This window comes from Ilyonectria robusta (assembly GCF_021365365.1).
Source record: "Ilyonectria robusta strain PMI_751 chromosome Unknown BGZ61scaffold_3, whole genome shotgun sequence".
NCBI classification, from domain to species: Eukaryota; Fungi; Ascomycota; class Sordariomycetes; order Hypocreales; family Nectriaceae; genus Ilyonectria; species Ilyonectria robusta.
This window is the reverse complement of record NW_025764437.1, coordinates 193,321-214,175: the sequence shown is the minus strand read 5'-3', so window position 1 is coordinate 214,175 and position 20,855 is coordinate 193,321. Positions and strand designations below refer to the sequence as shown.

Below are 20,855 nucleotides of genomic sequence, written 5' to 3'. Positions count from 1 at the left end.
ATCTCGCCCCGCCACTTATTCTATGACTAGTCCCAGACTTGTCCGATTGGCATTAGTTTAGCAAAACTTGAGCTTGGCCTAGAACGGCAGTGCGGTGCGAGGCAAGCGTGAGGGGAATGCAGTCTTATCATGAGTTGGATGACGACGCAAGTTGCTCGTGCAGACGTCAGGCGATGAGATTGACAACGTTGTGCACGTCGAATAGCAATGAATCGCTGAATTTTCAATTGATGCACCGGATTTCACTCTATGATGCGAGCAATGGAAAGCATAAATCGCAGACGGCCCATTACGCGAACCAGAACGGGTTGTCACCCTTGCCGGCGTCGGCGTCTTAAGGTGCGTATTCGATATCGCTTCACTTTGACATGTTGTGCTAATGTGATCAGTGTGATGAAGGCAAACCGATATGTCGCGCTTGTTCTCGGAGTGGTCTTAACTGCGATTTTCAACCCCGATTTGTCTTTCGAGACGACACTGCCTCGATTCGAGAGCGGGTCATCAGGACTGAACAAGAGAAATGGGATGCGATTCGCGAAATCGATGGACAGAGCAGACTCGGTTCTTCTCGCCGGTCTCCGCGGACATATTCCCGAAGTAGCCCTGCAAGTCCAGCCGTCGTACATTCCGACTCCTACTTAGTCCAAGCCTCACCGCGCGCAGACTGCTCGAACCCATCACTAACCCTGAGCTCTGATACACATGTACTCGATGGAACAACACAAGATGGGAGGTCTCACGAGGGTGAATCAACAAATAATGATCGCTACGGACAAACATCAAAGGCCGTCTGTGAGGATGCGCGCATTGAATTGCTCCAAATGGAACAAGACTTGGTCCCTATCCCTGAGCAAGACGATTCAGTTCACGTTCAAAGCGATCATTGCCCAGACTCTAGAGATGGTGATAATCCGATGGCCAATTGCGCAGCTCTTGAAGCAGTAGCGCGTCAACCGATACGACACAATCGAACCGAATCCCTGGCTTCCTGGCCTTCACCGGATTTCACAAATCTCGGAGAGACTGGCGCACTTCAGTCAGGCGAGTCACCTGCGATCCCTGGGTTTTATCAAGAATCTTCCTCAGACCAGTCTCTCGAGTTGGACCTGGAACCTGTCACTTTAGCCTACTATAATCATCGACAGCCACCCAAAGCCTTTGACAGCCAAGACCTGTCAGATCCCGACTTGAAGCTTCCCATCGACCCCTCTAAAGAAGCATGGATCTTGAGACAATGGCGTCTCCTCCTGCCTCGGTTACCGCCGGCTTTCTCCCAGATTGACTCATTTATTCGAGATTACGAAGTCGTCAAGTTTGCTGCGTTTGCCTTGGCAACTTCAGGTATCGATCGAGCCAGTACCGACACCCTCAACCCAAGTACCTCGAAAAGATACGAAAGCCTTGCATACTATAGTCATGCTCTCAAGATCTTTGCGACCGGCGGGCTAAACGGAGTCGGAAAGATTGAAATATGCGCAAGACTCGCAGTATTAATTCAGTTCATCTACTTTGAGCTTGGCTCAGGTACAGTCTACGGAAGGATTTGCCATCTTCGAAAGTTTGACGATCTCGTCTTGTCCGACTATGATGAAATAATGCAGTCAACCATGGGAACTCAGCTGGTGATAATATGGGCCGGCCTACGAGCTCAGCATGTGGCCGACACTGTTCCGTTCTACTCAGGAGGTTTTCCTACCTTATTTGAACGATCAACCATTCAAGCAGATGTGGATAGACTCATTAAGCTCACGTCGTCAACATACCCGCTACTTACATCTTGCCTGTCTACTGTTAGTCGGGCCTCTGACCTTTTACTACTGATGGATGTTGTCGGCGCGGATTCGTCCAATCCGATTTACCGCAAATGGATATCCCTAATGACGCAGCTTGGTCATCGACTCCCCCGACATGGACTTTTCACATCCCAACCGACAGAATTACTCCGTATTTTACAATCTCAGAGGGAGCGCCTTGATGAATGGGAAGCATCACTACCATTGACCGAAAGACCGGTGGAACGCTTTTCATCTCACACCTTTGGGACAGTGAATAAATATTCCCACCTCCAGGTACATCCACTTCAATTTACTACTCACGAAGCAGCCATGAACTACTTGCTGTATTGTTGCGTGCAGTTGTACGCAGCTTCTACCAATGAGTTTCTTGGCACCACGTGTTGGTCTGCAATGAAAACTCCAGATCAAACTGGAAATGCAAGTGTGAACCCATGGGTACTTCTAACTCTCCGTGTGGCAGCAGGGCTAGACATACAAGCTTGCCTTTTTAAAAACATCTATCACATCGGTGTGACGTGGATATTGGAGCGAGTGGCACTGAGATGTTGCTCGCTTGAAGTTTTAACGTGGATTGATGATTATCTGCGCAAGATGGAGGCTCAAGGGGTCTACGAAGGCGGTGTCCCAATAGCGTTGTTCCGAAGAGCTGTCACAAACATGATTGGAGAATGGAAAAGAGGTCGGGTGGTGAACTTGATTTATACGTCTTGGGATCAGTTCCATGAGAAAGAAGAGCTTTGCAAAGCCGGTACCAAGGGAATCCATGCTCGAGCTGTACTTCATGGGACAGTCTGGGCTGGCGAAGGAAATGGCTCGAAGGACTGCAGACCATTTGTTGATGTAGTTGAAAATTTTTGACTGTCGATTGGATGTCTGGAGGAACTCAGCTAGCATCGGTTCATGGTGATCCAAAGTACCCGGGACCTCCGGTACTATCTGGTCTCACGTCGGACGAATTTCAATATAATTTTCCTCTGGTGTACCTAAAGCCTGGGAAATGAGAAAAAAAGATGTTTAATTCTCATAGCTCGTCAAAGTTTTGAGTATTATCCGCATACATCCATCTTTGGACCAAAGCCTTTCCTCTTGGGACATATGCAAAATGCAAAATCTCACTCCCCTTTCGTTGAATTTCCAACTTCAAAACACCTTCGACATCGCACCTGACGTCATCAAGCACAATCTCATTGAGAATTCTATCCCCGTTGACCAGGCCAGACTTTTCTGCAGCACTGCCTGGTACAAGCCCGGTGATGATCCGTTCACCTTGGAGCGCTTGATACTCGTCAAATCCAAGTTCCCATAGCGGTGCATCCTCCCGGACAAGCTTGAAACCAAACATGGCGAGACTGTCTGGTGGTGGAACAACGAGAGTACCAGAAGACATTTGGTCATACAAGGCTTGCGCTTGCGTTTCACTCCCAAGCAAGGAGCCAAGCTCGCGCAAGTATTCAGGCACTCCGTACGGCTGCTTAGCTCGATCCAGTTCCAAAATAGAGAGAACTAGATCGTCGAGAGAATTTTCCCGTCCCGTAGCATTTTGAATGAGTGCATTGACTTGCAAGGCAAATGTCAATCCTCGACCATATGGCAACCGTTGCGCGTCCGAAATTTTCCATGTCAACTTGGATGCCTCTTTATTTGACAGCTTCACCAACGGGTTCGTATAATACATCGTTAGGCGTTTGTTAATCTCGCGACGGAGGTTTTCGTCGGTCAAGAAATCTGCACGATGGGATAAGAAAAGAGAGTAGTACTCTGTCATCCCCTCTGTGTACCAATTATCCCAGACAGCTTCATCCAAAGCTACCCAGTTGTGCACACACTCGTGAGTCAAAAAGAGCACATAGTCTTCAAATGAGCGTGGATGGGCAAAATCGTGATTGTCGTAGCTGAACATGAAAGACCGCTTAAGAGCAGTACCTGCCATGCTGCCTCTGAATGGATTATGTCGGATGAAAACTCGATAGGTTGGTTCATTGTCCTTGAAGATGGTGGACATTCGATGGAACATTTGGAGCAATTTGGAAGCAATCTCGGTGGTGTTGAAGGGCGGAGAACCAAGCCAGTAGACGCCGAATTCGCCTTTTGTAAAGGAGTGGACATTTCCAACCATGAAATATGTGGATTCAAGGTCCATGACATCTAGTCTCTTGGTGATGGGTGCTGACCCTTCGCCCCATGTCCAGATTGCGCGAGTTCCGGGTGGAGAGTCAGACAAGTTCCATCTGATAGTTGTGTTGTACAACTGAGTCCCGGGAGGCGGTGCGGCAAGGAATCCTAATCCTGACCCCAAAATCCCGCCAAAGTTCTGTCGTAGGTCGAATGACGGGGCGTTTTTGGTTGAATCATTGATTTGACGAGGCAATGCCTTGTACGTGGCAGTGACAGGTCCTTTCGTTGGTCGGGTCACGCGCCATTTCTGGTTGACAATTGGCGGGCCGTAGTTTTCAATTTCACGAACAAGTTCCAATGGCCGATCGTCGTCTGTTGCAACCACCTGGTTGTTTTCAAAGTGACCAACGTCGACCTTGGTGATCTCGATGGGCGTGCTGAGCAAGATGTCATGGGCCTCCAAAGCCGGCCAAAGAGTCACTTGAACGTGGAAAGCCTCCGCTACACCATCACCTTGGAACACTGGCGTGATAGTGTAGTCAAGACTGGGCTCTATTCCCTCCTGATTGTATGCCATGGCGTTGGTTGAAGATGGAATCCTTTGCGGTAGGATAATTTGTGCATTGCTGGACTTGGCGAGAGCGATTAGCTGCACCAACCGCAAGCAAAACTCGAGTGACGGCTTCCAAAAGTTCATGAGCCTGATGTGATTCAATTGATGGAGCTGGAGGTAGTTATTGATGTAAAGAGCCGTTTATGAGGACTTATGAGGATGAAGCGGCCGGTCTGTGCGCGAGAGGTTATCACTGCCCAATGCGGTAGTCGTGTCCCATTTAGGCAAATGAGAGCGAGCGCCTCGGTCAAGGTCAGTAAAACCGCTCCTCGAGAATCTCGACGGGCTGGAGTTATTGAATTCGATTACACATTGACGTTCAACATGTTGCTTCCAATTGCATTCTCACTGTTGCTCTGTCCGATCCGATCCTATGGTCAAGACAACCAGAAGGTCCTGGAACCGGTTGACTATTCCCCCTTCGCCAGTGCTAGCGGGGAGAATTGGTCAGTACGAGAGCAGGACGATTCAGTATGCAAGGCCGGAAGCCGTCACTTTGCTGGAAGTGTCAATGTAACCGACGACAAGAGCCTGTTTTTCTGTGAGCTCCACGCAACGCGTTTACATGCAAAACTAACCTTATCAGGGTTCTTTGAGAGCCGCGAGGATCCGAATAATCGGCCAGTCATCATCTGGTTGAACGGGTTTGTCATCTTGGCACACTCGAGAAGTAAGCTGACTCTTCAAGGGGCCCAGGAGCAAGCTCGCTGGTCGGTCTGTATGGTGAAGTTGGGCCATGCACGATTGACAAGGACGGTACGCGCACCAACTACAACGCCGATAGCTGGACAGAGCATGCAAATATTCTTTTTATTGAGTGCGTATTTCAATCCCTCTTCAGTTCAATGTTAACACTCGCAGTCAACCAGCCGGTGTTGGATTTTCCACCGTCTCCGACAATACCAGCTACCCATACAACCTCGAGTCTTCTGCTCCAGACTTTGTCGCTCTTTTGGAAACCTTTTACTCGGACATTTTTCCTCAGTATGCTATCAACACTTTATACATTGCTGGAGAATCATTCGGTGGCCAATATGCTCCCCACTATGCTGCAACCATCCTGCGCAAACAAAAAGAAAACGCCGCCGGTGCCCTGCAAACCGTTAAACTGGGGGGGATTATGCTTGTCAACGCGTTGGTCGATTCCACTTGGATGTCTCTAGGCCACTATGATCTCTTCTGCACCGACACTCCACCTAATCTCGTGCGATTCAACGAGACAACTTGTCGCGCGATGGCGGGTGCGGGTCCAGAGTGCCAAAGACGAGGGTCTCTTTGTACAAACACCCGCGATCCTCACATTTGCGAGTCGGCTGTGGAATTCTGTATGGAGAATTTAGACACCTACTTTTACCAGGAAGTGGCAGCTCATCGTCGCAGCCCTTATGACTGTAAGTCTCCAACCACCAGGCGCAGTCTGAGGCTGTTCCATCTTCACTTCAAGAAACTCACAATACTAGTGCGGCGCGATTGTCCAGAGCCACCTCTTTGTGGAGTTGGTGGGAACAAATTTGGATCAACCAGCGACTTTCTCAACAGGGAGGATGTTCAACGAAAATTAGGATTCAAGTCTCCGATCGAGTACCAGACAATTAATTTTGATCTGAATGCGCAATGGACTCTGGATCCGCAAATCTTTGTGCCGACAACATCCCATATCACTTTCTTGCTGGATGGTGGTGCTAATTTCCCGGGGGATGAGATCAATCCCGACGCGGTTGTGTCTGTTCTCGTGATCAATGGGGAATACGATGTTGGCTGGTAAGTCTCATTCACCACCAGAGGACAATGGCTGACACTGTACAGTAATCTACCGGGAACTCTACGCGAATATGACAATCTACCTTGGCATAGACAGGCGGCTTACCGATCTGTGAAAGACCTGAAGCCTTGGTATTGGGTTGATGGCCAGGAAGGAAGCGTTGTGGGTGGACTTTGGAAGGGGACGCCACAACATCAGAAGGGTCTTGAGTTTCTGTCAGTAAAGGATGCAGGACACATGTCACCTGCCGATCAACGAGGTGCCGTCACTTCTATTGTAGGTCGGTGGATTGCGAATGGTGGAATGTTGGGTCTGTAGTCTTGGTTGCTTGTAGACTAAGAGTTGGGTCAATGGTGTGCAGCTCTCAATCAGCTTGTGAGATCTTGGGCATGCAATACAGCTTCATTTCTGATGCACCTAGCCCAACACCCGCGCCAGCATCTGCTATCGCTCAATCAAGACGACCTATTATATTCCTCCGTTTTTATCTAGTAAGGCTTGTGCAACAACGCCAATCTTGTCAGACCATCTCACCCAGTCCGCAATGGGGAATAGCAAGTGGCCAGCTCTCGACTGTCAACTGCCGGTTGGAGTCCAGCAACTCTTCCCGCGATGAGTTGTCGATGGTTTATAGTATCTCTTTTCCTAGCTCCTAAGTTTCGATTAAACCTGGCGGCTCTTAAGCAGACTCATGGCGTCGTGTGGACATTTCGCCACGACTGTGCGACTCGTATGGTGGCGTCGTGGATTCTAGGCCACTGGAGCACTGGAATTAGGGGCTAGTGTACTGAGGTTAATGGACAAGTGCACTGGGGCTGGCGGCGAACTGCGCTGGAGATTAGTGGATGGCAGCCGTGGATTACTGATCCGCCGGGTTTGTGCCAGTATCCACGTCCTTGATCTCTCAATTAACGTGCCTTGAGGAAATGAATGACCCCCATGACCATGGCCTGACCTCGTGTCAAAACAAACGCGGTCTCGCTGAGCGGATGAGGTATTTTGTTTGTGGATGCTACTTTGCCTGCACTGTTGGCTGTTGGTCCGGTCCATATGAAACAATCCGTGGTCAGCTTGGGGATATTCCACCGCAGATCCTTCGACGTACCCTGCCAACATGCAGCCAACATGCAGCGTGTATCCCTGTAGCCAAGTCTGCTCAGCCTTAATTCCCAGCCTGGATTTTAATCTTAACGCGCCTGAGAGTTCCTGTTCCCCGTCTTTTACTCTTTTGTCTTTCCCCTCGTCGTCGTGCCGCTTTTTGGTTCCGTCACTCGTTCACGACTCCGTTCCTTTTCAAGGTTGAGCGTTGGGAATCCTCGTCCCATTGCAGACATGTCTGGTTCTAATCAATACTCTGACCTGCCTGAAGTCGCGCCTATCGAGGCGTCCTACAGGCACGCGACCGTCACCGACAGTTTTCCAGAGCCTGTATATGTACCAAAACTCGATGGTCTGACGATACATGCCGTGGCAGGTGAGGGGAAAAACCCGGATCGCAAGATATGGGGCTTGAAACGGACGACCTTTTTTATTCTCGTTGGGGTCGCAGCAATTGTCATTATCGGCGCCATTGTTGGCGGTGTCGTCGGCAGCAGGGCAAACTCGACCACTTCCACTTCGGAATCAGCAACACCCACGAGTAGCGCATCAGCAACTTCGACGCCGACTTCCAGTCCGATATCCATTCTATCAAATTCTCGAATCGCAAGCGTGAATTGGACCGACTCAAATGATCAACACTATTTCGTCTTTTACCAAAATGAGAAAAACGACCTCATCGCTTCTTCCTGGGATTCTCAGAACAAGACGTGGGAGGCAAGAAGCATTTCAGCAAGCATCAAATCGGCCGGCGACAGTCTAGACGTGATTGAAGGAACGCCAATTTCTGCTGTTGCTTGGTCGGATTCAGAAAATGCATGGAACATACGCGTATATGTTCTGATAACCGGCAACTACATTGCCGAACTGTTGACGAGCCGCCCTACCAAAGACTCCGAATGGTCTCAGACCAGTTTTGGGTCACAAGTGAGGATAAGCCCAGCCGAAGGATCAAACATTGCCGCTTGGCGTCCAAACGGCGGCAACGAAACTTGGCCTCAGAGGCTGTTGATGTGGGAGAATGCCGACCAGAAGCTCATCTGGTCTAGTAGCGACAATTGGGATGATTATTCGACCTTTTCAACCATAAAAAAATCAAGCAGTCTTTCTGTTACCAGCGTGTCCGGAGGGGGCAACATTTCTAATCCTCGTTGGAGGCTGTATTACGACAACGATGAGCTCCTTCAGGAGGGTATGATGGAGCCGAATTTCGTACATCCAACATACAGTAAGTTATTCTCCATGCTTTGATTTTTTTAACAATTAATAGGTCAAACACTTGGCAACATTGCATCGTCATCCAACACCAATTTTGCTGCTGTGTGCTTCAATTTAGTATACACAATTATTGTCGATCTTAATGATCAGGGCGGCATAAGGGCTCGATGGTACAATAAGTCAACGTGGTCAACTAGCAGTGAACCGAACCTTGCAGATTCGCCAGATGGCATGTCAGTCTCTTCAGGGTTCACGGCGATTTCAGGGCATGCCGACCGAAGAATTTATGGCATTGTAAATGGAACGATCCATGAGTGGTCGTTTGATACAACTACTCCAATGACGTGGACCTACGTAGGTGAGGTCACAAAGACCTGACTGGGTCCGGTTAATAGTTATAATTTGGATTCGGTAGAATATACAAGATCTCCAACCTGGCCACTTTCAATTTCATCACATTCGACGTATGTTGAGAGAGGAGATTGCTTGATTTAGTCTTTGTAGATTTGCTCTAGTTGTATAAACTACAGGGCAATGACTAAACTGTCCTCGAAATGCCATTCAAACGTCTCGGTGAAAGCTCAGCGCCGTCCCTCACAGGGTCACGACGAATCTGTATGGCAGGCTATGAACTTGACCACTCGATCCGCCAGCCCCAACTTGGATACCCCAATTGTTCCGCTGTTCTTGAATCCGGTATGGGATTTTTTCCCAGACAACTCCGATTCGTCCGAGTTGATGCTAGAGTCATCGGCCGTCTCGGGACCAAACCCAACTTGACGTTCCAACTTCCTACACGCGACACCGATGCGCCTGACTGCAATTTCTGCCTCGTTTCCAGGACTCGTGTACACGAATCTAAAATGTCCCGGACTGGGAGCCATATAAAGCTGCGTTGTGTTAGATTCTGAAATCCAGGTAGGATGAACTCACCTGTCCCATGCTCAAGAAGACTCCGTGCTGGATAAGATAGCGACAAAGCTTGGTTTCTCTCGTTTCAGATTCGGATGAATCAGATGGAAAGTATTTTAACCATCGGCTCAGGTCAATCCAGATGAAAAGGCCCCCGTTGGCCTCTAGGAACGGGACCGTCGTTTTCACCCATCAGCGTTGTGACAGCTCGGTACTTCTTCTCAAGTCTTTCTCTGTTGATGCGGATATAGTCTTGAACATTCTTGTTGTCCTGTATGAAGTCGGTCCACATTTGGGTTGAGAAGTGTGTCACCCAAGTGAACAGCCTATTCTGTTAGCTTATTCCATCGATTCGACCGGTGTACTCACGCGACTCTTCTGCAAGCATTCCACAACCCCGTGTTACGGGTGACTAGAAACCCGAGTCGAAGTCCACCCATGGCCCAGTCTTTGCTGACGCCGTAGAGGGAGTGAATGTTTTCTTTCGCTACTCTATTCTTTTCGTCGTCCGGTATGCTAAGGACAGAAGTAAAGGTGGGCAGTGAGTTCGACATCGACGGAAACCCCGAGAGTGCATAGATTTCGTCCGCCACCAGATGCAAGTCGTGTCGGCCGCAGAATCTAGCAATCTCGATCAATGTTTCACGCGAGTAATAACGACCTAGCGGGTTCGATGGATTGCACAGCAAAACTGCCTTCACCTTGACTCCCTTGCGTGAGGCATCTCCGTAAGTCTTTTCCAATCTTTCACCACCTGGAACCGAAACTCGGCTCTGAATTGATCTTCGGGGTGAGACATTCTGACTGGTACAACGGTAACACCGCTTCGGTCGTGCAAGTCGCCTTGGAACATGGAATACGTCGGCACAGGCATCAGTATCCCTTGACCCGGATCGCAAATATTAAACGCAATCATATCAATAAGAGATGACACGCCGTTTGTAGCCAAGGTATTTGATGCCTCGACCGGGACACAGGGGCTGAACCATTCGTTGAAAAATTGGGCCATTGCCACGTTGAGCTCTACAATAGTTAGAATCACTCCATCTTCGGATAGGGTTCTTACTTTCTGGACCTGCCACCGATCCATACTCGAGTACTAATTGTGTTAGTCGCCTCCTAGGTAACATTTGCATGCTTACCTTGAGACAGTGGAAGATTCTCTCGGTACTTGGCACAATATTCCTCGAGATAATCCCTCATGCCTTCATTCGAGGAACCTGATATGTCAATGAGGCCATCGGGGTGCTTTTCAGAATATGGGGGATTTTGGATATCATCATCAAAGCTGATCTCTTCCTGGTGAGAGTTCAAGCAGCCTCGTTTCGACGGTGCAAGCGCCATGGAAGGGCCGGTGGAATGAGCCAAAACTCCCATTGCGTCAATCAAGATCAATGGCTTGAGATGCAAGTATCCCAAAGTGTGTCGTTTACAATCATTCTCACCGTTGACTTCCAAGCCTCTTATCTCCATGATGGCGCCAGGGATGTGGAGCTCGCTCTCAAAGACCATGATAGGACTAGGGTATTGGAGCATCCCCGCTTCCTATCTTACGCACAGGATATCTGCACCCCGGCATTCGTATCTTCGATTGAAGACTGAAACTGATCTCGTGGTGGTTCATTCTAGATCTGTCCACCCGGTCCGCTTCCTCGGTTGCATTCTCCAACAACCACATGAGACGGCGCTTCTGACCTGCATCCTCAGTTTAGATAAACCTTTTTAGGCTGCAAGGACCGAGTCTTATCTACAAGTCTCCTTCCCCAGCCGACGCTCATGGCTCACCTCCGCGGGCTCCTCTATCAGAAACGCCGAGATCAGGGAAAAGTGGAAGAGGTATATTACCTGGGTTACTCCACCTAGCAAGACTCAGATACCATACCCGACAGTACTGGCCAGTCTTTTAATTTGTCGTTGCATCAACCGTCATGGAGAAAGATACAAAGGGCGCTGTCCTGTATCTCCATAGGACAAGACTCTGGAGGCCAGCTACTGAGACCAGCTGTTATTCTACGACAAGCAGCCTGTGGAAACGGATAATAAGACTGGCATGACTTCAAACTTTGACAAAAGAAGGAGTGGGCTCGCAACATGTAAGGTGCAGAGAGTAAGAAGGAGCTTTGATGTATTCCGAGTGTGGCTGTCTTTGGTTGTGAGAACTAATCTAACTTCTGTCTGCTCTCTTAAGATGAGCAAGTTGCCGGTATAAGATTAAAAATATATAATTTTATCTATAATTTAAGTATTTATTTACTTAATACTACTATAATAACTAAATATTAAGCTTTTTTATTTAGAAAAATTAAATTTATATAAATATATAAGCTATAGTTAGCTTAAAAAGCTAAATTCTAATTTTTTTCTTTATATATTATCTTTCTATCTTATAATTAAAATTATACTATTAATAAGAATTATAATTAGCCCGGCTGACCTTATAAGTTCTACTATATTAAAGTATACTACTAATTAAAATACTACCAATCTAAATATACTAAGTCGAGAAATAAAGCTGTTATTAGCACTAGAGTAAGTCTAGTACTTCAAAAATCCAACGGAAGCTAAGACCCGACTGGCCTTACTAACACCGATCGGATCAACCTAGCGCGGCTAGGTTACCAGGCCGTCTCTATCCCCGCAAGAGACCCAGCTCTGAAGAAATTTTATCGCGGACAACAGGGCAGGCTGGAAGCCCTCCGGGAAGCAGTCGCAAGGAATACGACTACGGAAGCAGACGAGGAAGACCTCGAGAATCTGCGTCGGAACAGGGCGTGGGTGCTGGAGCTGCTGGGGCTGCTGGAGGAGACTCGGCGTAAGGCTGCATGATTCATCGGGGGCGGAAGGTTTGGTCGAAGGTTGACAGGCGAAGGTTTAGAGGGGCCGAAGGTTGTTATACATCAAGGTTATCTTACTCTAATTCACTTTGTTAAGCAACACAATGGTTGTGAGAACATTCTGCCTACCTATTTGGGACAGACGGCCCGGAGAAGCACGGCCCCACCCCGTGTCCGGACGGACGGACCGGGCTGGAATTTCCTCTTTGAGACATGTTCTCAATTGCCCAACGATGTGTCCATTTGGTTGCTCCAGTCTGCCCAAATAACGATATTCTCACACGAATGACCGATCTACAGTGCGGGGTTCCTTCAGCTGCAAGCATACGAATGGCGCGACTTATATAGAGATCTATAGACTATTACTTTGTTCACGTGGTGCGAATGCCGTAGAACAATCGCTAAGACTCCTTTCCCTAGGCATGTGTCTACCACTTTATGGCACATACCTCCTTAGACTCTTGAATGACTTGGATGAGTAGATACGTGTCGGAAGGTAAAATGGTGATGTGGTCGCGGTTGCTACAGCGGACATGGCGAGCGGCATTGGCTGTGATAGATGGTCCCGGGTGGCTTAGTGGGGGACGAGCCCTGGAGTGTAGTGGGGTAGGGGGAGTCGGGTGGTCCGAAGCGCTAATTTCTAGGGCACATTGGCGCCGCTGGGGCTGCTGCTCAGGGCTGAGCCACTGTAGCGCTGGCAACCTGCCACTAACGCAGGCCCGTCTTCCTTCCCGTCTGGACAACCATCTGGGCTTCTTGATGAGGAGGTAACTCCTTGAATGATCAGTCGATTGATGCCTCTAACTATTTTTATTTTCTCCGAAACCTCAACGCATTTCCCTCTCCGGCCATGGGTGTTTCATTAGACTTGTCTAGAAGACCCGACTGGGCAGTGTTCTCGGCCGGGTCGAGCTACGATTTGCGCATAATTAATTCAGGAGGATTGATGGATTCACGGGCAGTCAAAATAGCTGGGCTAGCATTTGTAGATTCCGAAGCCGCCCTTCTCTACAGTGTTCATCGCTATGGAATTGGAACTGAAGTGGATGAATGGACACCAAGTCCGTCATGCTTCATCAAGCCCAAATAACGCATACTATTTCCTGACTCCTAGCTGCAACTACTGCTAGTCTATCGATTCAGCATTTTGAAATCCTATGTTTGCGAGTTCAACCTTTCGGATCTGTTGGGAGTGCATTTTCTAAGACTCAATATTAGTAGAGTGTACTTATCTTACTCGGGCTAAACGTACAACCTCAACAGTTCCTCGCACAAGGTAGCGAGTCACCGTTACTGCCTTGGTTTGGCCAAGTCGAGAAACTCTTCCAATTGCCTGGGTTTCGACACTTGGGTTCCACTGCGGCTCGAGAATGTAGACATGATTTGCTGCTGTCAGATTGAGCCTTGTAAAGTCAGTTGAATCCGTGGACAAATGCCATAAACACTGACCCAAATGCGCCGACACCAGTGCTCATGAGCAGAATCGGATATCGGTTGTCCGTTATGAATCTGTCCATGTTATACTGGCGCTGTGAGAGGACTTGGTCACCGTCGATTCTCTGATGAAGAATTCCCTTTCGTCGGAGATGAACTGATACTAGATCGAGAGTTCTTGTCCAGCATGAGAATATAATGCTTGGCTGTGTCAGTGATACTCCCGACTTGATCCAGAGTGACGGTACCTCTTCGCATCGGTAGGATTTCCTTCCAGATCCTTCATCAGAGCATTTATCTTGGATGAAAATCCAGTCTGATTGAAATAGCCCTCAGTATTTCCCCAGGACTCTGTAGATGATCCTTGATCTGAAGGTCTTTGCTCCACCATAATCTTGCAAAGCGGACAGGGTGCGGTAAAGACACCACTTGATGCATCCAAGTCACCTTGGCTCTCTGAGATGCATTCTTGGCAAAGCTTATGTCCACATGGGTGGTTGAAACTGTTGGATCCCCCGAGGAGGTCAAAAACAGGAATTGGAATCCCGCATGAGGAGCAGGTAATCTCAGCGTTGCTTCCCAGTGAGTAGAGAAAGTCTTCTCGCTCAGCCTTTCTATCTCGATGGGCTTTGCGAGCTAAGCGCTTCTGAAAGGTTCCATGGTTGCAAAGAAGCCTAAGTTGGAGTTGTGCTTGAAAAATGCCAAAGGAGTCGCGTTTGTCTGGATTGAGACTCGCCTTCTCCTTGATGAAGCTGGCCATGGCCGTCAGAGTCTCGTCGTATTGTCGCCGCTCACTTTCAGTGAGTGTTATGTAATGATGATTCTGAGAGATGTTTGGCAAGTGCAACAAATCCTGGGTCCTTCTGAGACACACGGAATCAAGCAACGTGGCGAATTTCTTGGATGCTGCCATAATGTCATCAGCAAACGGAAGAATGATGTGTTTTCTAAAGACTGCCTTGTTCTCGAATTGGCTGAGTCTAAGAAATGCAAGGAGAGATCCCAAGTCTTCCAGGTGGTTTTGGATAGGGGTTCCAGTAAGACACCAACGGTAGTTGGCAGACAACTGACTCGCCGCTTGATGAAGAGTTGTCTCCTGACGGCGAATCATGTGTGCTAATCATCCGATTAATACGCAATAACTGACGGATCTAATGACTTACCCTCGTCGAGAACAATTCTAAACCATTTGATTCTAAAGATGGTGCTTTCGTTCTGGTTCATGCTATACGCGACTGTGTGATACGTGGTGAAGACAATATCGAGATCCAAGTACTCTTTGCTTTCCACATTCCGACCTTTTCCGTAATACCTTCCAACTTTGATCGACTTGCTAAGTCGACTAGTATGGTTAGCAGTATATCGTTTGTTCTTGATAGGTGTACTCACGTCTCGATTTCTTTTAGCCATGAGTTCATAATCACTACGTCATTAGTCTCGTGAACATGGCGTTGCTAGAATTAACTCAATCAAATATCCTTACAGGTGGATGGCACGATGACGAGCGTTCCTCTGGAGCGACACTTTTCGAAATTAGCAGCGTCATCTTGAGACCACGAGTGAGCATCCTTGAGAGTCGCCGTGATCAATGCCAACGTGCTCAACGACTTCCCCATTCCCATATCGTCAGCAAGAATACCACCACCCAATTCGTTTGGCTGGTCGGCAGACTCCGCGTCCGTCAATTGGTGTCGATAACTTGTCACTGTTAACAGTGACCAGTCTTCGGTGAACACACAACCTACAGAGTCGTCATCAGATTTCGCTCAGGTACCCAGAGCCTAAACTCAAGAGGTATTGGCCCGAGTTCTCTCTGCATCATGAAGCCGAGTGCTGTTTCCTGATGGCTGTCGAGGAATTAGCCAGATTGTTCTAAAGTGGTTTCCTGCTGGGCTTCGATGCGGTAAACATACGGTAAGAGGGGTGTTTGGATCATGGTTCCAGCTTGCATCCTTTCCAAATTCCGGGACCGCGATAGTGAGTGATAGATGGCTGAAACAGTTTGATCAAAGTTCTCTCGCTCTTCTCTCACAGCCTTGGCAGATTTCTGGATACCTGTAGAGAAGCCATTATCCATTGTCGTCAAACTGGCTCCTCGATGCCAGGAAATTGTGCAATATGTGGGTTGCAATACTCCACGTTTTCTGTCCCATGCTCTGGGTCCTGGAGGAACATCTTTGCGGCACACAACTTGTCCCCAATGACCTTTGCGTCATCTATAGACCCATACAAGTTGACCTCAGTTTTGAGAGTGGCTTCGCTTGGTCTTTTTGCCCTTGCAAATACACGCTCGAGGCGCGTTGTTTCCACAAATGCCACAATCTCTACTGAGGGATAATCCTGCAACTCAGCAAGACCTCGGGAAGCAAGCTCACTCACTTGAGCAAAAATGTCACCATTCGGAAATTTGAGCATAAAGTATTCGAAATGCTTTAAAATCCCGAAGCGTTGGTGTGAGGATGATGGATCGATCTTGACATGCAAATCTCGCATGTCGCCTACAAGTTTGATCGAAACATCTGAAAGCTGGCGTTGATCCATTAACCAAGTTTATAATGACATGCGACTTAGACTCACCATCCCGTAGCAACAGAAGCGAATACCACCGGCTGCCTTGGTCTCGTTCTCAATGTCTTCGGGGTCGATTTTGTCATATTGGTCCAAGCAGAATGATGTATCGGCCCACTCTTGCATATTGCCCCATGATTTCCCCGCGCCGTTAGGATCAATGATAGGGTGCATACCATCAAAGAAAGAATCCGAGGTGGTAAGGTCTGGCAAGATCATGGTTTCCCATAGGTCTTCCCAGATCGAGGCCGACACATCGTCAATCAAGGCCCTGTACAGCCACAATCAGTCTCGGGACAGTGGGCGAGCATAGAAGTGGCAGCCCACGGAGTTCTTGTCCATTTTTCTGGACTTTCATTTGGGCCCTCACCAAAAATGTCCAATGGGTCCATCGACGTATGTGACAAGCTTGTCTAAGTAATTTCGGCTAATAGTCAACGATAGAGTGTCGTGGCTCGATGTCAAGATAAGAGTACCGGATAATTATTGCGAAGAGGATGAGGGAAAGAGGATGTTCACGAGTTTGAGGCTGTGTTGCGCAGCCTCGTCACTCTTTGCAGTCACATGATCATTAAGGCGCCCAACGAGGCAAACTCTGGCTGCCTAATTATCGCAGCCGAACTTTTCAACACCAGGCTGAAATCTTGACAACTGGCGTTTCAACTTGGCCCTACCACCGCAATACCTTCTCTGCGAGAGTGTTGTGATATTCATTTCCGCGATTGAACGATCTTTGAAACTTTTATGTCCGTGCTCTATTTTCGAGGCCTTCTCGTTCAATCGAACCCGCAGTCTCAGCCTCTGGGCATAAGCTGCCAACATGACGCCAAGTCCGCCAGTTCCTCCACCGAACGGATTCGAAAGAGCTCTGAAAGACTTTAAGAGTCGATTGAAGGATTCAGAAAAGGCCAAGTTCAAGGCTACAACTCTAGACGATCTGAAAGTAACTATCCTGGCTATCCAATCAGAGCAAAGATCTCGAAAGAAGATGATGCACATGGGGAGAATCATATCTTTCCTTGAAGCTATGGAACAGTTTGGGAAAGTGATCGAAATCTTTCTAAACGTTGCTGACATGCTCGCGTTTGTCTGGGGGCCAGTGAAGCTACTCCTACTGGTATGTCTCTAGCTGCAACAGGCAACAAGTCTGACCTTCTTCATAGACTGCAGCTTGCTGGTCCGAGTCTTTTGACGCTCTCTTGGATGCCTATCAGCTCATAGCCGAGAATTTTCCCATCCTAGAAGGCTATCAGTCGACTTTTGCAGAGAGCGATAGAATGCAAACTGTTCTTGAATGCGCTTGGTCTGACATTCTTGATTTCCACATCCAGGCACTTCGCATATTCGAGCAATCAAGTATTTTCAACACACCCTAGAATATCTCGCAAATATTAACAAGGATTTAGTGCTGCGGCAGTTTTTTCGATCGTTGTGGAAAGACTTCAAAAGTAGATTCCAAGGGATCCTCGACGACTTGAAGCGACAGAAGGACATCGTACAGAGTCATGCACAGCAATTACATATCCACAACTATGAGGTGGATCGACGAAAGATTTTTGCAGAGTTTGAGCAGGCAAGATTGAAAATATCTGCGGAGAAGCAAGCATTCGTGGTACAATGGATTGCGGCACCTCGAACAATCTTGCATCACGAGTCTCTGTGCCAAATTCGACAAGAGCATTACGAAGCTACGCAGAGGAGGACTGGGCAATGGATTCTCAACCACGAAGAAATCAAGGCTTGGCTGGCACCACAGGTCCCTAAATCCTCATTCTTTTGGATCTCAGCAATGGCTGGAGCTGGTTAGTTTCTAAACTTCGGTCAAAGTGCTATCGTGCTAAACTTGCTCTTCCAGGCAAAAGCGTTCTCGCTTCAGTCGTGATAGAAGAAATCGCGGACAAAAAAACTGTGCCAATTGCGTTCTTCTATTGCAAGAACGGAGATCAAGAAAAAAAGACGCTCATTTCACTCATGAAAGCTGTTTTGAGTCAGTTGGTCACGCAACAGGATCACCTCATTCCATACTACCATGATGAGGGAGTTCGCAGCGGAGAGGTCTCGTTGCAATCTACTAAACTGTGCAAAAGCCTTCTCCGGCATATGCTGCTAAACATTCCCAAGGCATTCCTTGTCATTGACGGCCTAGACGAATGTGATGATACCGAAAGAAGATTGATTCTGGATTTTCTAAGCGAAGTGATCAATCTTTGCGACAGCAAAACCCCAGGGAAGGTTCGAGTCCTAATCCTAAGCCGGGATGAGCCGGATATCAGAAGGGCACTCGCAATCGCAACAGTGATCAGAATCGGCCGCCAAGACACGCTACAAGATATCGAATCTTACATTCAGTATCATGCTAGTCAGGTACAGCAAAAATTCAAGCTGCCTGATGTCGACCGGGAATACATTGAACAAAATGTGCTCGACAAATCAGACGGTAATTCTCCCTTTATCAGCTCTTATATGACAGCATCTAATGTCCCAGGAATGTTTCTTTATGCAAAACTAGTTATGGCGAATCTTGAGGGCCAGCCAAGTCTGCACTTGCTCCGTGAGGAGTTCCACACCCTCCCCAAAGGTCTTGGCGAAGCGTAAGTACCCAAGAAGGTGAAGTAGCTCACCGATAGGTGTCTAAGCCAGCTGACAACTGGTAGATACGGCCGGAACCTGTATCGTATTCAGAATAACCCTCGCGAAAATGAGAGAGAGATAGCTCGAAGGATTCTTTCTTTGATGATCTGCTGCAAGCGGCCTCTGAGATGGCGAGAACTTCAGTCAGCAATTTCCATCGACCCTATAAATCAGGTCGTCGACGCTGCTCAAAGACTATCCATACATGTTAGGGATATTTGTGGTTCTCTCATTGAAGTCCTTCCGGGGGACCAAGTCGAATTTGTTCACATCACTGCATGCATGTAAGTTCTCCAACCTATTACTAGGTTTAATACTGACATCTAGGGAGGTACATTGAAGAATTGGGCTACATATCGCGGTTCATGGCAGAGCAGTCGATGTCTGTCCTCTGCCTGCACTACCTGAGCTTTGAGTGTTTCGAAGAAAAGAATGAGGATGTGCTCCTGGGCTTTGTCAACGAAGGCTACTTCGCATTCCAGGACTACGCAATCGCTCACTGGCCGGATCACCTCCTCGCCCTCTTCCAAGTCTCGGTAGGTGCCGTTCATGAAGGGCCCCTTGTGGAAAACGAGACTTCTAGCGCATTCCTCCTTTTCGCCGATCGTTACGATGCGGACCTGTCCACCGTGCCTTTTGACAAAAGCTTGCTCCCGGATTACAATTCTTTTCAATTGTTCGACTGCTACCAAACCATGATATCCGTGTGGCGACACGCCAGGCATGTAAAGGGGCTATTCGATGATCGGCGGGATGTCGTGAGTCTAGCTTCGCTGGGAATAAATCTCAAAAAGAATCGCGCTCTCCTGGAAGGCTTCTCGAAGTCTACTACAAAGATTAGTTTCACTCAGGGTTCTTTGCAGATGTTCTATGGGGAAAATTGGTTCAAATGCTCGAAGCTGTCATGCTACTACTTCCATGAAGGGTTCGCATCTCAATCCGCACGGCAAGCTCATTACGGTCGTCACGACCGACCATTCAGGTGCGAAGAGGAGGACTGTCCATCAACAACAATCGGTTTCGGTTCGCTAAAGGAGCTGGACAAACACAGAAGGAATATGCATCCGGGCATCGATAAACTGTCGTTGACGTTTGCCAGACTCAAGAATGGCAAGAATGGACTTGCAGCGGAACACAAATATCCATGCCCTCAGTGTAGTTCTAGGTTCGCCACCAGACTTGAGTGCAGGATTCATATGAAATGCCACTGCATTGCTATCAAGCCGAAACGCATTATATGAAGTTGTACGGGCACGAAGCTATAGAGCACTGTACGAGGGATTGATGTCTCAAGGTTGTTATCTACAAACAGCGAGGCTATTCAAGAAAGATAAAAAGGTCTTTACTGCAGACAACAACTGTGAGATGGAATAGTTGAACTAAAGAAAAGAAAATATCAGGATGTAAGAACTTTATCGTGAAGCTACTGTATCTTGTAGTACTAACAGGGATATCAGCAAATAGTAGTCGTATTAATACTGGATTAATTTCGCCTTTTAGCCTTCTAGAAAAGTAAATTGGTAATCTGTTCTGTATCAAGAGGTTAGGGTGCCCTAGTACACACATACCCAGAGGGGGAACTAGAAGCTCAACAGTAAAAAAAACCAAAAAAAAACACCAACAATTGTATCAACAATACAGACCATATACCCAGTCCAAATCTGTTCTGTATATAAGAAGTTAAGTAAGATCCCTCCGATATATAAAGTTTCTTACGTCTTTAGTAACAGTGGATACAGTATAAGAAGCCCGCCTCTGTAAGTATTGTCAAAGGGATATGTATTCCTTGCGACAGTTTGTAGTAACTGGGGGCTATATATACACAGCCTCCCTCCACTCTTTAATTAGCTCGCACTCTCCTTTATTAACACTAA

The 20,855-nt window shown here is 47.8% G+C and overlaps 8 protein-coding genes across 8 annotated transcripts; 5 read left to right on the top strand and 3 right to left on the bottom strand.

The window, feature by feature from the left end:
* Positions 1-261: 261 nt before the first annotated feature.
* On the top strand, positions 262-2,654 carry BGZ61DRAFT_559865 (uncharacterized protein; the record flags this gene model as incomplete). Its single annotated transcript, XM_046255777.1, has 2 exons — positions 262-339; positions 390-2,654. The coding sequence occupies 2 exons, from the start codon at positions 262-264 to the stop codon at positions 2,652-2,654; spliced, it is 2,343 nt and encodes a 780-aa protein (XP_046109079.1).
* Positions 2,655-2,817: 163 nt separating this feature from the next.
* BGZ61DRAFT_343523 (uncharacterized protein) lies at positions 2,818-4,608 on the bottom strand (the record flags this gene model as incomplete). Its single annotated transcript, XM_046239605.1, has 1 exon — positions 2,818-4,608. The coding sequence occupies one exon, from the start codon at positions 4,606-4,608 to the stop codon at positions 2,818-2,820; it is 1,791 nt and encodes a 596-aa protein (XP_046109078.1).
* A 240-nt stretch (positions 4,609-4,848) lies between these two features.
* On the top strand, positions 4,849-6,665 carry BGZ61DRAFT_527644 (Alpha/Beta hydrolase protein; the record flags this gene model as incomplete). The annotated part of the gene is made up of 7 exons (XM_046253138.1): positions 4,849-5,065; positions 5,111-5,168; positions 5,213-5,341; positions 5,386-5,915; positions 5,985-6,285; positions 6,331-6,562; positions 6,621-6,665. The coding sequence occupies 7 exons, from the start codon at positions 4,849-4,851 to the stop codon at positions 6,663-6,665; spliced, it is 1,512 nt and encodes a 503-aa protein (XP_046109077.1).
* Positions 6,666-7,499: 834 nt separating this feature from the next.
* Positions 7,500-9,027, top strand: BGZ61DRAFT_584329 (uncharacterized protein). The gene is made up of 2 exons (XM_046256357.1): positions 7,500-8,612; positions 8,655-9,027. The coding sequence occupies exons 1-2, from the start codon at positions 7,619-7,621 to the stop codon at positions 8,978-8,980; spliced, it is 1,320 nt and encodes a 439-aa protein (XP_046109076.1). The 5' UTR covers positions 7,500-7,618; the 3' UTR covers positions 8,981-9,027.
* A 620-nt stretch (positions 9,028-9,647) lies between these two features.
* BGZ61DRAFT_527642 (pyridoxal phosphate-dependent transferase) lies at positions 9,648-11,026 on the bottom strand (the record flags this gene model as incomplete). The annotated part of the gene is made up of 5 exons (XM_046253137.1): positions 9,648-9,840; positions 9,884-10,135; positions 10,216-10,537; positions 10,581-10,613; positions 10,657-11,026. The coding sequence occupies 5 exons, from the start codon at positions 11,024-11,026 to the stop codon at positions 9,648-9,650; spliced, it is 1,170 nt and encodes a 389-aa protein (XP_046109075.1).
* A 2,448-nt stretch (positions 11,027-13,474) lies between these two features.
* Positions 13,475-16,569, bottom strand: BGZ61DRAFT_473027 (SNF2 family N-terminal domain-containing protein; the record flags this gene model as incomplete). Its single annotated transcript, XM_046248407.1, has 10 exons — positions 13,475-13,549; positions 13,601-13,751; positions 14,031-14,898; positions 14,946-15,124; positions 15,172-15,205; positions 15,266-15,480; positions 15,528-15,629; positions 15,696-15,829; positions 15,871-16,308; positions 16,360-16,569. 10 exons carry the CDS (start codon positions 16,567-16,569, stop codon positions 13,475-13,477), a joined length of 2,406 nt encoding a protein of 801 aa, XP_046109074.1.
* A 225-nt stretch (positions 16,570-16,794) lies between these two features.
* Positions 16,795-19,499, top strand: BGZ61DRAFT_411543 (uncharacterized protein; the record flags this gene model as incomplete). Its single annotated transcript, XM_046243271.1, has 7 exons — positions 16,795-17,467; positions 17,514-17,706; positions 17,757-18,152; positions 18,206-18,787; positions 18,836-18,941; positions 19,005-19,265; positions 19,313-19,499. Coding segments are annotated over exons 1-7 (2,022 nt in total), but the record flags the coding sequence as incomplete, so codon positions are not given.
* Positions 19,500-19,541: 42 nt separating this feature from the next.
* Positions 19,542-20,381, top strand: BGZ61DRAFT_442344 (uncharacterized protein). The gene has a single exon (XM_046244719.1). It carries the CDS (start codon positions 19,677-19,679, stop codon positions 20,220-20,222), a length of 546 nt encoding a protein of 181 aa, XP_046109072.1. The 5' UTR covers positions 19,542-19,676; the 3' UTR covers positions 20,223-20,381.
* The last annotated feature ends 474 nt before the right edge of the window (positions 20,382-20,855 follow it).

Excerpts from the sequence above, each read along its gene's own strand:
- BGZ61DRAFT_584329 (XM_046256357.1), top strand. The coding sequence starts at position 7,619 with ATGTCTGGTTCTAATCAATACTCTGACCTGCCTGAAGTCGCGCCTATC. Across the intron at positions 8,613-8,654 it reads TTTCGTACATCCAACATACA|GTCAAACACTTGGCAACATT; the intron begins GTAAGTTATTCT and ends AACAATTAATAG.
- BGZ61DRAFT_442344 (XM_046244719.1), top strand. The coding sequence starts at position 19,677 with ATGATATCCGTGTGGCGACACGCCAGGCATGTAAAGGGGCTATTCGAT.